Raw genomic sequence first — 17,783 nt, forward strand, 5'->3', positions numbered from 1 at the left:
TCGTAATTCAGCAAAGTCAACCTTGTATGATAAAGACGTCAAGCCATCCAATAAGTACAGAGGTGAAACTGTTTCCATGTATTGAGACCTGAAAATATCAAAAAGTAAATAAGTAGCATAATAAACTCGTTACCTAACTAATAATACGGATATCTACCTATTCATTCACAAAATATTACTATGGATCCAGCTGGGACCCAAGAGGGATTCCGGAGGTTCCAAGCCAGAAGGATTGAAAATAATATAGGAGTCCTTTACAAACTAAACTAAAATAGACTTTTTATTATATTTTATTACTTAAGTAGGTCCACGAAATAAATAAAATTACGATTATTAGTAGGTAACTTACTTTATACATTCAGCGCCACTGTACTTTTTCAAAGTTTGATACTTTCCTAAGGCTTGGATATTGTTTTCAATAAAATAATTGGCAAGATTTATTCTGAAAAAACAACGTAGATAAATAAAGATGTTGCCATAAAGTATAATATTTTTTATAGGCCCTATTGTGCATTAAAGTGCCTACCTATTAGATTTTTTATAACCAATTTAAGTAGGTATAGTGTTATTATTACCTATTGAACATATCCTCGAAGTCAGCGTCATTTCCCCAGTAATTGTTTGAAAAGCCATTTACTTTTGAGAAATGCTCTGGCGTGAGTGCAACCGCTCCACCAAACTTAGGCACGTAGGACGGTCTGTCAATACATTAATAAATTGTTTATTATCTACATTTAGTTTTTACACACTAAATATAAGTGTTTTTATTATGCACCATTGCCAGGATGAACATTTTAACAAAAGGGCTAGTGCACATCATCATTATCTCCTAAATCCTAAATCCATCTATTGGGCTCCTATTGGTACACGCTCTGAAATCCAGTAAGCAAACCAAGTAAAGTGAAAAATTGTATTTCGACGAATTGCTCAATAATTAGCCGAAATTTAAAATATTATTGGACAACTTACACAGGGTCATTTGATTCCAAACTAAGCAGAGCTTGTATTATGGTAACCAAATAACTGATAAACATACTTATATACTTCTAAATACATTCTTATATAGATACATTAACATCCAGGCTCAGAACAAATACTCGTGCTCATTACACAAAGATTTGTCCCGGGTGGGATTCGAACCCACCACACGCGGCGCTACGGTTGTTGCGGCGAGGTGACCGCTTAAACCACTGCACGTGCAGTTTTTCCTACAAAATTTTCCTACGAAAGGAGAAGATAGAGAATATTCCTTACTTATTTTCCCTTTCCACGTAAACAGCCAGTTGCCTCGGATACCAACTGCATCGATACAGATTGCGAGAGTCGGTAGGAACGAGGTGAGCTTCGTGAAGGATGAGACAGTCCCAGCCCGTCTTGCGGTACTTCTGCGCCTCCGTGAACCCAATGTTGAGCAGCTTGCCGCGGTTGAAGAGCTGGGAGTTGTTGCCTTGAGGGTACAGGATAGTTAATGGTTTTTATTTATTGTCTACTACATGAACCTATTCATGCAGCAAATTCACTTTTATGATATGTCTTTCTTTGTTTGAATGAAAAGGATATTTTTTCAATTAAAATAATCTTGGATTGCAATTTTTCGGTTGGTATTGGATAGGTATTTGTAGCTTTTGCTGACGGTCATGTCTGTGCCATTACAAAGCGTAGATACCTAAAATAACATTAGTCCGCGCGAATGGTTTGGCGGGTGAGAGCTAAAGGTTAATATATTAATGATTACTTACTTTGTTCAATTACGAATATTTGATAGTCCAGTTGCTGTTTGATTAGAAGCGGGTGAAGCACCATTAGAAACATCGCGAGGTATCGTCGGCAGCCTCTGAATATGATAAATAAACAATGAGTAACTTATTTTTCTCACCAAATACACACAAAGCTAAACTCGCACTTTTATGATGATGAAAATATAAAATTCCTACCGAGATAAATCAGTTTTCATCAGTGGTACATAAAAATTGATTTTTAGTATTTACCTGTAAGCTATAATAATAGCGACACTATGTCGAGGTTTGCAAGCGGACGGCTGATAGATACCGCCGTATCTCACCTCACCATACTTCATCTCGAACTCTTGGATCGTCATTTGAGAGTCGTTGTCTGATATAGGACCTAAGGGATAAGTTGGGATCAAAATCCAATTCAAATTTATTTAAAAGGCTGATTTTTTCTTTTACAATCAGAGCTCATATACATATAAAAAAAAAATAACAAAAATTATAATTGTTTATTTGAACTTGCTAATCAGGAAGGATTGGTTCGAACAGAAAAAGCATTTGGGTAGTCCACCTTTTGAAGGCTTAAGGCAATATAGAGAGTTATGAAAACGGAAAACCTACAGGCCACACGGACGAAGTTGCGGGCTGCTGTTATTGTATCATTGTGATACTTATAAATAATTAAAAGATATCTTTACCTAACCCAGGCGGTAACTGCGGACAATAATTGTCATCATCCGACGCAAGATATTCAGAGGGACTCAGACTAATGTTCTTGATCTCTTGTTCGTTAATCGTTGGAGCTGGGTCGGTGTTGCCACATATAAGACTTTCTGATAATTCTACTGGCAACTCCAAAGAACGGGGGACTTCCATACCACTGCAAAGGATATTTAACAACTTGATATAGCCTAATGAGATCTGATGCAACATGGAAGAAATGAAAAGTGGTATCTATTTTTTCCTGTTTATAGGCATAGTTTTATAGTTTTATTTCTTTGATTTTTCTTACGTTGATGTTTACAAGTCACTAGATACTCCGGAGACGCTAATGTAGACATTTTCTCAATTGAGATAAACAAACTCCTCTGTATTGTATATAAAGACATTACCTTGAAGTTTTCGGATAATAATATTTCTGGATCCTTTGTCCAACAGGGTTATAGTAGAATTTTACGAACATGTAATTGGTACAGTTCAGGACAGCAGCCGCGATGAGGCACATCGTCAACATACGGAGCGAGACAGCCGCCATCGTTTATTTAACACTAAAATTTACTGAAATTTGCTAGTTATTTTGTAAAGAATTCTTTAGAAAATAAAACCTTCAAAAATTCCTCATCAAAAGATGACATGACGTGTAAAAGTGTTATAGAAAAATATTAGCTCAAAGAGTATGCCTCTAATGATACAAGAAAGAAAAAAGCCAGGAAAAAGCATAGTTAGTTCCATACTGGCCTTATTTTATAGGTCTATAATCTAGGAAAAACCAAAAAATCTCTGACGTTGTCATTATTGTAATGACATTTTGGGATCATCGCGTATGTATGTCCGTTTTTTTGCAAAATTTATATTGAAATATGCCGAAATACTATAGGTTTAGAGCGACGACGCCTACTCGGAAACCGAAAAGAAGCAAGGATAAGGAAAAAGAGAGAGAATTGGAAAAGTTAGTAGGTGTTGATATACTTATTTCAACCCCTATTTGATTTAAAATATTGTTTTGTATAGCCTATAGTAGTAGCATAATTATACCTAAGTATACGTTGAAGTGTGTATTTGCTCTAACACGTGGATATCCACAACTTACCAGTGAATTTGTGTTTTTGGATAACACTTCTGCACTGAAACTTATGACCAACCTGTTTTTTCTAATGTACTCCTACTGTCTTACTCTACAAGTAGGTATCATTATTATTTTAAATTCGATTCTGATACAGCAAATATTTTTCAGAGCCAAGTTCGAAGCAGAGAGAAGTTGGCTGGATTTGACACTTGCTTGCACACCAGCGCCATCTTGGTACTTACGGCGCACGTCATGGCGCGAAAGCCCGCCCGTGATGGGGCTCCCGCGGCAGCTGGCGGCCGGCCTCCGAGCATCGCTCCAACTGAGCAACCGACCTATTTTTGTCTTTAAAATCCCAGCAGTACGGTCTCAAGACGTTATGCGACCGTTTTGAAGAGAAACTTGTAAATTTACCCGCGTTTTTGCACAATTATCCCGCGTTTCTGTACAAAGTTTGAAAAACCGTGAACGCATTTTTTGTTTTGTCAAGTATTCGTCCTCAGTTTTGTTTCGTATCTGCAGTGCTTTACCATAATACGTTATGGTTAATAAATGTTTAAAAAGATTGCCTTTTTTTCTCCTTTAAATAAAAACCTCAAATCTCAGACCTTTACCAATTCTTTCCACCTTAATACTGTTTGATTGTGCTATGGGAAAATATCGTCCAGCCTTTAAGTCGGGTGAAAGCCTATCATATCGAATACTATGTAAAAAGTACTTACTCTGTGATCTGTCTACCACTTTCAATGAGGTGTAAGTACGTAGGGTAGTTTTGCATTTTATTATAAAGGATGACGTAAGTTAAAAAATCAAACAACAGATAATATAAAAACAAACAATATTTATTAAAAACAATTTTGACAAATGAAAACTAATATATCACTTTCTTTAAGTAACTCATGGTCTAAACTATAGTAATCTAATGTAGGTAGGTTATAATTATTACGAGTTTTGATGGCTAAGCGGAATTTTTACACTAACACTATGTAGTTGAACCATACATGCGCGCGAGCCGAGATCCGTAAGCAATAATGAATAGGATAATAACATTAGGTAGCAAAATGATGCTATTATATTGTGATGTATTATAGGCCTATTTCTCGCATACATTTTCAGTAAAAGTAGGTATAAAAATTCTACTTCTTATATTAATTAGCACAAGTATTGACTTTGTTTTGCTAATTTTTCACTAAAAGTCTATGGTCGTAGAGGAAATGAAATAGTAAATTATGTACTTAAGAAAGTAGACTGTTTTATTCAATTAAATTTACGAAGAAGAAAATAATGGATAATGCTAAGATATGTTAAAATTTTTCGAAATACAATCATGAGAGAACTAATATACGAGTACGCTCCCTAGCGCCATCTTTTAACTTGATAGACACACTTTGTGTGTGAATTTGTTTCCAAAAAGTAATATATTATTCTACAGAAAATTAGGTACTATTATTTTTAAGGATTATACCAACAAGATAGGCCAGACTGAAGATAAGCCATTGCTCGACCTTCTATCTCTTTTCAAACACACTACTTTACGGATTTGGCTGTTCAGGTAACATAATAAAAGTTATGTAATATAAAAAAGAAAACCGAGCAATGGTTATTATCTTTCACATAGAAACGGATGTATCACATTGTATCCCTTAAAACTAATTGAAAATAATTACAAGAAAGAAATAAGCTATAGGTACAATCTCTGGTTATCACAATAACGTGTGATTTTGTGAATTATTTGTAAGATTATCGAGCATTTTTATGTTTCATCGTTGTATTTGGCATGAATGAAACATCAAGCAATAAATAAAATATATTATATTATACTTAGTCGTAATTGACCAGCGTGGCAGTTTCATATTGAATATACCTCGGCTAAGAAAAAAAAACAAAATTTAAAAACATGTCATAAGTTTTTTTTATTGAAGTATTGCCGAGGCTTATTTTCATATCACTGTTATATCCCATGAATAATGTAAGCGTTGCATCGAAAAGTTTCACTTTACAATAAAAAAATGTGATGTATGAACAAACTATCCAAGTTTTTAAAAGATATTTAAGTATTGCTTTGGCATTTATCTTGCTGATATATAAAAAGAATCAGTGAAACTTTTCCATGTTTGATTTCTATAAATATGTGAACTTACAAATAATGTACATAAGTTATTTAACGAAATAGAACAGCAAGAATATTATTTTAGTTATTCTTAATATATACGTTGTCTACCTATCTAACTACAAAAGCTATTTACAATTTATAATTAGGTAAGTACATGTTACTTTTAGTATAAAACATTTATACACGATTTGGAATATTATTCGGCACATCCGTGCTTTATGCTAGTTCATATTTTACTGAGATTTTGTATAAAATAGTCCTGGAGATTTACGTCCAATATAAACTAAAGCGAGAATTTAAAAAAATAAAAAACACATTGTCTTTATAAATAATTAACCAACAAGATTAAAGAATTCATTTGCTAAGAATAGGTAAATAATTGGAAGGTGTAACCACTGGTATAAGATTTTTTTTATGGAAAAACTTCAGTTCATCGAAAGTTAAAAAAAAAGCTTTTAAACATTCTCGTTAGCCTTATAAAGGCTATATTCGCTGATCAATTGTTTATAAAGTAGGTATTCAATATTAAATAAAAAAGCGACATGATTTTGAAACTTAATAAGTAGGTATATAAATATAAAAAAAAACACCTAATAATAAATTAAACGCATAATCAAGTGATCCATTTGGCATTTTAATCCAAGTGTCTATGACTACATTGAGCAGTTGTGCTTCTAAATGAATATCTATGGTCAAATGCAGAATAAACCAAAATGTATTTTTAGGCCGCAAGTTCTCCGTATAAAATCTATTTAATTTAGTAACCATTCTACCTGTAAATACTGACAAGAATTACATTAATATTCAGTATAATAAACTGTACTTTTAATTATCAACGCTCAAAGCGTATAAACTACAACGAATTGATTTTATGTACTATATTGTCATTCTGTACTTGATATCATATAATAAAATGGCCGTCTGTACATTATCTACACTATCCGTTCCTTTTACATTTTTAACAATTACATTTATTAACTTTTGAATAAAAATGTTATCGTTTTTCATCATTTACAAGATGGTTTTTACATCTATAAAAATAACGGGACGAATTGTAAAATAATAATAATAATAATTCATGATTTTCTTTACTTTAACGCGACTAGCGACGATTTCCATACGATTTACAAAAGAATATATCAACAGCGATATAAAAAATGTTATAATGTAAAGAAATACATATGTTTACAAAAGAAATACTACTTAGGAACTAAAGCGTAGACATAAATGAATACAGACACTAATAGAAGTATGAATTATTGAACAGATAGAGGCCTAATATTTTACATTATAGATTATGCACACTTAAAATTCCTAGTGTTGCCATATTGAAAACTCGAAGCTATTTGATTAGCAGATAGCATGGTAACATTTATGGAATGATTTGGTGATGCTATCTAGTCACGAACATGACTGCAAAGGCTTATAACAATTTAGCAAGAGTTTTCATTTGATCTTGGCACATTTTTATAACCGCATTTTTCCCAGCCCTTTGCACTTTGAGACCGAAATAACGACAAATACATTTTTATATATCTATAGTCCTTTTAAACAGTCAAAAGTATCGCTCGGAGTACAAGGTGAGTACATATTAGAGCACTTACTTGCAATGTAACATTTTAACGAATGCTCGACAATGTGTTCGGTAAAAGTTCACATAACACACATAACAAACATTTACTTGAAACATGAAACATCTTTTTGTGTGTGCTGCCTTCGACATAGCATAACATTTATTCGCTATATACAAAATATCGAACATCACCCAAAACTACCAAAGGGGTATTTGTTGAAAAAACCCCTAACAGTGTGCTTTACCACAAAGTAAATCAAAGGTTTGCATTTAACACTTGTAGTACCACCCCGAAAGACAGTTTCAACACTCCTGTATAACTATCGGTTAACTAATCAAGTTGAAAATTTACGTATATTATCATATATTTGCTGTTAAATATGCTATCAGACTTATATCTTTAAATCACGAGACCAATCGGATAGATAACCTAACAGCAAATATATAAAAACAAAGTTCAAATTCCTCCTGATTGGCTAACCGGCACTTATCCATTAGAAAGTAAACACTCTAACCAACACTAGGAATGTAGAGATCACCACTAGTTAGATCACATGGAAGCGTCCGCGCTGTGTTACCGGTCGTCGCCAAACAATAGCTTGGCGAGGTACGTCCATCAGCTGCGTTCGTCTATGTTCGCGAGGATGTACGTGTACAGGTGGTGCTGGACCACCTGGATCAGCTCGTACTCCAAGGTCGATAGACCGTCCTTCAAGAACACTTTGTTGGTCTGCGATAGCAGGTTGTACCTGGAAATAGATGTATTATGTTATTAAATATTGATGGATATTGTATTACTAACAAATATTTTACATTGGGAATTAAGTATGGCTGATCGTGTCGTAAATGATACTAGTTACAGCTGGTGAGAATTTGTGACAAAGAGGATTCTCATGCACGATGGGAATGCAGAATGCGTTCTCAACAAAATAAGTAAAATCAAATAGAGTCTTGTGCATCTTACCTTTTAGGATTAGGAACGGATTTCTTATGATTTAACATCGCGTATCGCGCTATAGACATCTTGTATCTTGCTATGTGATAATTCATTCTCTTCAACCTGGAAATTCAATCAAATGTATCAATATGTTAAGTCCTTACTCCTTTTATTTACTAAGAAAATAAATATTCTGAGGAATGAAGATTCGGAGAGTCATTTAACTTAGATCAGACCCTGACAAGCAGTCTCTTTGATTAATGTGAATTCAATAGCAATGAACAATAAAATTCAGTAGATAGCTTCAATAAAAAATGGTAAATCCGTACTGTATCGTGCCTATGTTACAACTGATCTTAAAATCTTAAGTAGAAGAGTGTTGTTACCTATAAAACATGTCATCGTCCTCGCCGCCCCAGCCCCAGTACTTGTTGGAGAATCCGTTCACTTTCGTGAACTGCTCCTTAGTCACGGCTGACACTCCGCCGAATATATCCTCGTAGGGTAACCTGGAAATATAATTATTTATAACAACCTATTATGAATATATACTTTTTAATCGGTGTGTGATTTTTATGTGGGTTTGGTGGTCTAGTTTGCAGAAGAAATAAGGATCCAAAAGACACAGAAAACTTCTTTGGTCTAACTATCAGCTACTCCTATATTTGTAGCAGGAAAGACTAAAGAAAACTATCAAACAAAAAATATTTGTAGATAATATCCTCTATTTTAAAATCAGCTTACCTAAATCAAAGTATTTTTTTGTAACAATTTAAATCATGCAAGTGGCGCCGTCTGGAGAATAAGACTCACTCTAATTTAGATCAGCGCCACCTGTTGGTAGTTTTGTGAAACACGTTCATAAACAAATGAAACTTACATGAAATTAAGTTTATCTATAGAAGCGGACATGTGTCGCGGTTGCCGTGGACACGAGTAGAGGTTGCGTGTGTCCAGCGGCAGTAGGTCGATGTCGTGGAAGATGAAGCACTGCCAGCCGCCCGGCTCCATGCGCTCGCTCTCCTTGAAGCCGACGTTCATGAGCTTGGCGCGGTTGAAGTCTTTGTTACCTGGAACATTTGAAGTTGAAAGTTCAGTTTGTGCTTGTGACTTATTTGGACCTACCTATAGTACCTATAAAATATAGCTTTATGCTTTTTAGGAAACAAACACGTTTCCTTTCTAGGAAATAAGTTCTTTTACATATTTTGTCAAAGCAGCTAAAGCTAGCAGCTTTACAGCAGGTAAAAAGCCAGGCCCTCTTAAAGATCTTTATGTTACTTTAAGCCTACCTTATTTTGGTGTAAGTTATTGAAAAATGGAGCCTTTAATTCACATGAAAATATAAGTGGTGGGTTTAGAAAATCTCAATCAAAATGTTGAATTTATTAATGTTTCAAATATATTTAAATTTTAATGTAACTTACCTTCTTGTTCAATGATGAATATTCCATATTCAATTTGTTGCTTCATCAAGAAGGGGTGCATGTGATTCAGAAATATTGCTAAATGCTGTTGGCGATCTCTGAAATATAAAAAGTGACACGTTAGCAAACATAGAACGTTTTGAATGGTGACTACTACGACTTGCACTGGGTTCAAACCCGAGTTCCTCATGGAAGGTTTCAGTCGGTATATACTAATTAGTGTCGATTATTTGATATTTAAAATGAACTGGATAATTAGTTGCTATCGCATCCTGATGGAAGCGCTGATCAGATTTTTATACAAAATGTATCGATACCTAGTCGGTTGTCGATAGTCGACAGTAGTAGGAAATCGTGCTTCTAATTATACATAGTCCCTAGTGATATCACTTCCCTATTCGTGCCACTTTATCCTAGTAAATGAACGATTTTTACCTGTATGGCACAATAATGGCTACTTTATGTCTGGCAGTGCAGTTCGGCGGCTTGTATCGACCGCCGTATTCAATCTCGGGGTATTTTTTCTCGACGAAATCGAGTTCTAACTCCGTTTTATTCACTGGTATAGGACCTGAAAACATTAGATGTTTATGTAAGAAACAATTTTAAGTATAGGACTACGTAAGATATCGTAGGGTGACAAAAATAGACAACAGTCATCAACCATCAATATTCGCCAAGGCGGAATTCTTCGTAAGAGAGACTTCTTGAAAGTTTCTCGTAAATTCTCATAATCAATTGATCTTATTAGCCGCCTTTACACACACGCTCTATCGCACGTTCTTAGGAGCGTACAGGATTACGCGCGGGAAAGCAGCGCGCACTTCGCTCGGATTGTATAAAGGGGGCTATTGTAGCTGTTACGAATAATGAAAACATACGTAACAGCCATACATATGATATATACTTTTATTACTACAACAAAATGTCTCGAACAACACAATAAAAGACGCTTCCGATTCATATGAATCATCGCTTACTAACACTTTACTTCCACAGAAAATGCAAAAAACAATAAAATAAACGAAAGTCTCACCTAAATCCGGAGGCATAGCATCACACAGCGGCAACGGCGAACTGTTCTTCACAACGGCTTCAGTCGTCACCATATTCTTAATCCCTTCCACAATCTTCGTAATCAGCAGCGGAGTAGAAGAACTCACATTCAGATCTTGAACCGTCATATTTATAGCACTAATGTTCTTAGACGTGATATTGTAAGATATCGGTAAAGCAGTACTAGAAGTAAAGTTGAGTGATAATATTTTCTGTTCTGTTTCTTTAATGTCTTTCGGGTCTAAGTTCTGTGGCGCTGGGAAAGCTGTCGACTGTCCTTTGGGCCAACTTGCTAGCTTTTCTGCGTATCTGAAATTGAGAAGGTGGAAAATTAGGTTTAGTTTAAGATTCACTGTTTTATACAAGTATATTGAAATATTGCTACGCTGATAGTGATTGGAGGCTCTCTTAACCCAAATCACTGTTAGTTTAAAAGCAATTTAGGGTAGCCTACAATATTTCTCTTCTCTGTGTACTTATTCTTTGTAAAATTTACAGCAAACGTTATGTTTACTCAGAATAGTCAAAATTACATCAATATTACACATTAGGATAGAAAAATAGAACTCCAAGGTCCTTGGATTGTAAAAAAATGGGTTTAGCTAGGCAAGGATAACAAACTTGAATTATAATCATCGCAAATTTTATATTAAACTTTCGTATTACTTACTTAAGTGTAGGCTGCGTAGCGTTATACAAGGGTGTGTAGAGATAGGTCCTGAGCGGCGAGGCGTCGAGTATGGAGCCGAAGAGGTACTCGACGGCGGCCAGCGCCAGCACGAGCAGCAGTAGCAGGCGCAGGGCGCGCGTCGCCCGCCCGCCGCCCGCAGTCGCGCCGCCGCCCATCAACGCATGAAATGCTCGCGCGCACACGCCGACCCCTGCACCACAAAAACATACAATTTAAACATGATACTGTATTTAACTGGTTATACAACACCATTAAAATTTATTTTTGTTCAAACCGCGCCAGTTTACTCGGTTAAAATTCGTCTCAAGACATTACACCAAGTTCACACAGTAGTACACATCTGCAGGTTGCTTAAAAATGGGACGAAAAAAGATAAAATACAATTTGCGCTTGCGCAGCTTATAAAATGTGATATTTTAAGTATATAGATTTTATTCAAGGTAAGGCCAAAAAAAAGAGACGCAGACTGGCTTGGGACTAATTATTAGATTTTTTAATAATACCTACCGCAACAGTTAAATATCTTTCTTTTGAGACTGCCTCGGTTTGTTACCTCTGGAGCTTCATTGTCATCATGACTTAAAATTAGCGGCTGAACTTCAGCGTTAGTCAAATCGGGATCATTTTGATCTGCCATACTCATAGCGGGAGAGCTTTAATAGATCGAATTGGTAAATAAAAATTGATAAATAATCCTATTGGAAATATGTGTAAAGATTGTTTTTGACCTTCTACAGTAATTTCAGGCCTCATCGCGATATCTGTGGCGGAGTTTTAGTTTAACCAAAACATATTTTAATTTTACAATGACTTTCTTAGAGGTAGTAACAGAAACCTAGTATCAGAAGTTTTATTTATTTCCACTGATCACAGTTCAATTTATCATCACCAAGTTCTTTGAAGAACTTGTTCAGGAAACGACAAGGATTCAAAACATGGACTCCAACTTCACTATAACCCAACTTTATTGCACTTCACTTCACATTACAACTATCACTACTGCACAAGTCAGAATTATAAATGATCAAAGAGTCATACTAGCACTTTTACTAAAACAAAACAAGAACACACTTCTAACTCAATGTAAAATCAATTTCCAGTCCTTTTATTCCCAATAATTATTAATAAACTAATTAAATAGCTATAAAATAGCAGTATTACGAATACGCGACATGTTGTAACGCTGCACAGAACCGAATCGATAGGTCCTTGATTAACAAGTGCTATGTGATAACATATTACTCATATTACGGTTTAATAGCTAAGTATCGCTATCTACTACTATGTACTTATATATTTATATTATATATCTATAGAATCTGTAGAACGAATTTCCGATTAGCTGTTAAAGCGAATGAATTATTTTGAAAACAGTTTGAATCGTGTTAATTTCGTAGTAGCTTTATATGTTAACTAGCTGACCCACGCAACTTTGCTTGCGTTACATAGAGAATGAGTCATAATTTTCTCCCTTTTTGTAACATTTTTTACTGGTACTCTTCCCCTATTGGTCGTAGCGTGAAGATAAGTAGCCTATAACCTTCCTCGACAATGAGATTTTTCAGATTTTTCAATTCGGATTGATATTATTATCGAGAGTTAAATTTGAAGCTATCGAAGCTATTGTAAAATAAACGTTCTTTTAAATCCTACATAACACAGATAACGGAAAATCAAAATGGGCTAAGATTGTTAGATACAGAAGCTTTTCCTTATCTGAACAGCACTTGACACTAGGATACAAAAGAAAAACGGAAAGTTGTTTTTTCAGCCCTTTGTTAGTTGTAAGATTTTTTGTCATTAGACTACATATCTTCAAGACTCTAGATCAGTGGTTTTCAACCTGTGGTCCGCGAATGACTTTCAAATTTATAATTTTCAGGATGATTATTACACTTTATTTTTAATATACTGACATAGTGGTCCCTGCTTACAAGAATAATATAAAAGTGGTCCCGGACTAAGAAAAGGTTGGGAACCCCTGCTCTAGATGATATCTATAATAAATTTTATAATATATCTTGATAGCGCACGTGTTCTTTTTATCTACCGGTATAACTCATATCTACGCGAAAATTACTTTCCGGATTACGTATCTATGAATGGAAATATAACACAAACATGTACTCAAATTTTATGAGTACTTAATAGCATAATTTTTTTTATCGATTTTATAAAAAGATCTAAAGATAATGCGATATCAATATATTTTTACAGATGGCAATATCAGTTTTAATTAGAAACATGTTTAATTTATGTAAGAGTTTAATGCATGTTATCGCTAAAGATAGCGTAAACTCCTGATCAATAGATTATTAATAACTTAAGGAATAAAATGAGATGGTACACATTATTAGGTCATAATTCCTGCTGAATTTTTCTGCGATGTCGTACCTAATAACATAGGAAGAGAGACTTCGCAAATGTTTCAATATGTACACAAAAACGGAACGTTTTATCAAAATCCGGCCTAAAGAATAAGACTCTCAATGAGCCCTTCAGATAAATCCTTCGAAGGGTCGTATATCTAGTTAATTTCCTCGGCGACTGAACATGGCAGGTGACGTGTACATATAGTGACGTCACGGTTTTTTACTCACGTGCACACCCGGGTAAAAGGTCCGGACATTTTTCCCCTGATCCGGATTTATCCGGCCAAATCTGATACGCTTAAAATCGGGGACTCGTGAATGATTGAAGGAATTATTTGTTCCTACCTAGCGGTATAAACATTGGTCTCCTAGAATTTAGATATAAATCTTATACGGATTTTCCTGTTTCCTGATTGGAAATTTAATGATAAACTCGGATTGTGCAGATAAACCTCCTACGCATGACATCATATATAGCTTTTGTTATGCCGAAATATTTCTATATTATATTGAACCACGTGGCACTAAGTATAAGCTCTGATTAAGTTTTTGATAGTATATTTATTATTCATAATATCAAGACGAGCTGACGGTCATTTCTACTTTTAGTTTAAATGTAAGTAAGACATACATACACTGCTCAAGTACTCAAATACCTTTCTATGTCCTGACTAAATATTACAATATTTACCAAGTGAACCTGTAAAGAGAAACCAACATCTATATTTAGACAACATGAGTAAACCCACGCTAGACGAGAGTGTTTAAATAATCAAGTCATATTCGGCCCAGAGGCTCACAGCTCGGAAGTGCTAGCTTCCTGCAAATATAACCTCTTCCGAGAGACTGGATTTCATCCCAGATTGTACTAAATACTTAGTTGAGACCCGATAGTGGAGGCGCCAGGAAGGGCTTAAATTGGGACATCATTGGACCATTTACGAAAACGGATTTTGCGGAAGTATATAGGTACTGTGTATGAAGCTTTATGTGGAGGCAAGATGCTGTTGCCTTTACAATGTAGGAACCGCTAATAGAGATCGCTTATAACTTGATTTGTGGTAAAAAAAAGATGACTAACAAGTAAAAAAAATGTTCTTTCAGAATACGCTATAGGTGCCCATTGATTATTTATTCAAATTCATGAATAGCAACTCTGTTGTCAATAGTCACTAGACTATGTAGTGCTAGTATTTGCTGAAAACATTGTGTAAAACTATTCTGAGTAGAGTCATTCGGGGTAACTGTTCGCAGTGGGTAAGTGAGCGCAGGGCCTATATCTCTGATCGGGGTGAGGGGACGGGTGTGACTGTTTTGGTCAATCGTAGCTGCAAGTGACGTGAACTAGTCGCGACATGTCAGTGCGCCGCACCACTCTTTGTTTTTTATTTATTCGCAAAAAACTGTTTTAGGCCATTTGATTGTGTCTTTCTTATTGTTTGGAAAACATTCTGACACGCAAGATTGTAAAGCAAGACCAGGAAAGTCATGTTTTTTTAATTAAATGGTTATTGTTGTTGAAATTTGTAAGCGTGATATAAAGTTATATTCATTACTTTGGACTCAGCGGTTCTTATATTCAATTTTGGGGCCTGCGGGAAAGTGTGCGCGGGTAAGTGGGCGCACGCGCACACTTGCCCGGATTCTTATAGATAATAATAAATTTATATAATTTTAGTACCAAATAAACTCTTATTTACTTATTTGTTTTAGTGTAGCGCCATGCTTCGAAATTATATTAGAAAAAAACCTGAAATTGCGACTGTTAAAACAAATCGCTAAAGCAAAAGCTCTAATTGAACAGGGTAAAAGTAAAGCAATTGGTATAAGCGAGTTATGTCTTCTCAAAAGACTTAAATTAAACGTAGCTGCATCTTCAATAGGTCGGTTTAAGCCAGAAACAGTACAAATTATTTCATTTGATTATTTATTTTTTTTGGATGTGGATTGGTTTTGTGTTTGGATTTTCTGAGAAGGAGATGTTTGGTTCTGGTTAATTTTCATTAAATTTACTTCAAAGGCTAGATAATCTTGGTGAAATAATTTAATTAATATCATTAATTTCGGTCAGAATTAACCAATGCGTTCACTTGCCCCAAGTGCGTCTATTTACCCCATAGCTGTGCGCACACTTACCCACAACACGGGTCAAGTGATCGCATTCCGACTTTCAGTTGTTTTTGTCTGTTTGAATGAAAACTAATATACTTACGGATTTGGTTTGTCTTCCAAATTGTAGTCTAATAAATGTTTATTTTGATATGTTACTTTTATTTTACTGATTACACTGTTCTAATTCACAATGTGGTCCCAAAGGTGAAAGTGCGCACACTTGACCCGAATGACTAACAATCCGATTCCGTACCTCGACGACATGAGTTCGAGGTGCGGTAGATAAGACACTAATTAGTAATCATGAATAACACAAAGTTTGATTATCGTTAGTGATAGATATTAGTTAATACCTTTTAATAATCACAAAATTATCTAATAAATTAGGTCGGGGAAAAAGTTTTTTCGCATTATAATATGTATGAACTTGTAATAAAATCTCTTTGGCTTCAAGAATCACAAATGAGTACACGGTTCATTAGGTTTCTTTCAGTGAGCTCGTGAGGTACCGAGATATCGAGATTTTTGTGTAGAGAAAAGATTACCTAATATATTTTTACATACATACATAATATCACGCCTGTTATACCCAATAGTGTAGGCTGTGCATGAAATATACCCGCGTTTGGCCATTAATATAAGTATTTATCTACCAAATATTTTTATTGCGAATAAAGTTTAAAAGTCCAAAATAAATAGAGCGCCATAAATAAACATAATTTAAGCTGAGTGCTCAGCCGTTTGGTAACATTTTACTAATTTTTTGCATTTCCCCACAGAGTGCAAATGAATCCGATTTGTAGCGCGACGTCGGTAAAAATGAAAATTTTGGCAACTGTACCTCGCTGAACAAAATTTTGAAATCATGTTTTTAATTTATCCAACGTATGTACGATGTAATGTATATGAATGTAGAAAACAGAGGACGGGAGAATGCTTTTCATGTGACAATTTGTGTTTGGGAAATTAAACCTTGTGTAAAGGTTTATCGTGGTATATTTTTAAGTCTGTTTGAAATATAAGTTGATTATTTTATGCAGTGCACGTGTGGTGCATTAAGAAAGTGGGGGTTTTAAACCAATTTGCTTTACTAACTTACAATACACATACAGAATACAGAATTGTATTCTGTATTCTGTATGTGTATTGTAAGTTAGTAAAGCGAATAGTGTCAAGTTGAGTGTTTCTTTAAATGCCCTAAATTATAGGTACAATTAAATAGAAAATTGTCTATATACCTACCTATATTAAACAAAATGCTCGATACTTAGATAGGAAAACTCTATTTAAATTACTATTTAAGAATTACTTTTACATCGTTTACAGAATATTGTGTTATATCATGAGTTATAAAGCTCTATCAGAATGAATATTTACAAGCTTGACATGCCATTGCTCTCACACATAGTTACGTGCAAGTAATTAGATTCGCACGCAGCGCAGAGCCAGCGATGCGGGGATAATACTGTTAACTTTTCAGTTAAAATTCTATATAAAATGCACATTTTTTATGAAGAATATTATATTAATTCTTCAGTCTCTTGTAAAAGCTGATGGGAGGGAAGACCAACACGACTGGGATAACATCAAGCTGTTATAGTATCATAGGTCATAGGACTGGTGACCTCCGTAGACTGGTAGTCACTCCGGACTCAAGGCTGCTCAAGGCTGCCGGATTACAGCGGTCCAATCAAATATCTACACTAATAAAATTGAGTTGAAAAATTTGTTTCTTCATCTTTGGTAATTTCTTTGGAGATAGCTACATTCATGGCAAGGCAACCAATTCATGGCAAGTCTTTAAATGTACACGATGGTCTAATAGTATTACTCTTTTTTTTATTCTAGTTCTATATTAGTGTAGTAGACTGTACTGACCTCAGTGAAAGTGATGTATAAGGAAGGAGCTCGGTGGAAGTGTCCCATTATCTTCACTGAGCACTGGAGCCTTGATTATCCGACATTATTCCCATCTGTAACAAAATA

At 34.9% G+C, this 17,783-nt stretch overlaps 3 protein-coding genes across 4 annotated transcripts in view; 1 reads left to right on the forward strand and 2 right to left on the reverse strand.

The window, feature by feature from the left end:
- Nucleotides 1-1,250: 1,250 nt before the first annotated feature.
- On the reverse strand, nt 1,251-2,985 carry LOC142979616 (beta-1,4-N-acetylgalactosaminyltransferase bre-4-like). The gene is made up of 5 exons (XM_076124649.1): nt 2,843-2,985; nt 2,429-2,610; nt 1,989-2,124; nt 1,740-1,834; nt 1,251-1,447 (listed from the first exon to the last, which is right to left on the reverse strand). Exons 1-5 carry the CDS (start codon nt 2,983-2,985, stop codon nt 1,251-1,253), a joined length of 753 nt encoding a protein of 250 aa, XP_075980764.1.
- Nucleotides 2,986-3,256: 271 nt separating this feature from the next.
- LOC142979238 (uncharacterized) lies at nt 3,257-4,082 on the forward strand. Its single transcript, XM_076124056.1, has 2 exons — nt 3,257-3,399; nt 3,685-4,082. Exons 1-2 carry the CDS (start codon nt 3,311-3,313, stop codon nt 3,908-3,910), a joined length of 315 nt encoding a protein of 104 aa, XP_075980171.1. The 5' UTR covers nt 3,257-3,310; the 3' UTR covers nt 3,911-4,082.
- A 255-nt stretch (nt 4,083-4,337) lies between these two features.
- LOC142979261 (beta-1,4-N-acetylgalactosaminyltransferase bre-4-like) overlaps nt 4,338-17,783 on the reverse strand; it is a 254,522-nt gene continuing 241,076 nt past the window's right edge. For both annotated transcript variants that reach the window (XM_076124092.1, XM_076124093.1), the window contains exons 2-10: nt 17,676-17,770; nt 11,293-11,503; nt 10,603-10,931; nt 10,002-10,137; nt 9,567-9,664; nt 9,020-9,209; nt 8,526-8,648; nt 8,167-8,262; nt 4,338-7,951 (exon numbers count right to left, since the gene is read on the reverse strand). In XM_076124092.1, coding sequence (XP_075980207.1) covers nt 7,819-7,951; nt 8,167-8,262; nt 8,526-8,648; nt 9,020-9,209; nt 9,567-9,664; nt 10,002-10,137; nt 10,603-10,931; nt 11,293-11,468 — 1,281 coding nt within the window. In that variant the 5' untranslated portion in view covers nt 11,469-11,503; nt 17,676-17,770 and the 3' untranslated portion in view covers nt 4,338-7,818. The remainder of the gene's footprint in view (nt 7,952-8,166; nt 8,263-8,525; nt 8,649-9,019; nt 9,210-9,566; nt 9,665-10,001; nt 10,138-10,602; nt 10,932-11,292; nt 11,504-17,675; nt 17,771-17,783) is intronic.

The sequence above is a fragment of the Anticarsia gemmatalis genome, chromosome 16 (assembly GCF_050436995.1).
Source record: "Anticarsia gemmatalis isolate Benzon Research Colony breed Stoneville strain chromosome 16, ilAntGemm2 primary, whole genome shotgun sequence".
In the NCBI taxonomy this organism is placed as follows: Eukaryota; Metazoa; Arthropoda; class Insecta; order Lepidoptera; family Erebidae; genus Anticarsia; species Anticarsia gemmatalis.

Bases quoted from the DNA above. Each gene is read 5' to 3' on its own strand.
- LOC142979616 (XM_076124649.1), bottom strand. From the start codon at position 2,985: ATGGCGGCTGTCTCGCTCCGTATGTTGACGATGTGCCTCATCGCGGCT. The intron at 2,125-2,428 runs GTAAAGATATCT...CTTATCCCTTAG, and splicing joins GCAGTTACCGCCTGGGTTAG to GTCCTATATCAGACAACGAC. The intron at 1,448-1,739 runs GTAAGTAATCAT...TGTACCCTCAAG, and splicing joins AATATTCGTAATTGAACAAA to GCAACAACTCCCAGCTCTTC.
- LOC142979238 (XM_076124056.1), top strand. From the start codon at position 3,311: ATGCCGAAATACTATAGGTTTAGAGCGACGACGCCTACTCGGAAACCG. The intron at 3,400-3,684 runs GTTAGTAGGTGT...AATATTTTTCAG, and splicing joins AAAGAGAGAGAATTGGAAAA to AGCCAAGTTCGAAGCAGAGA.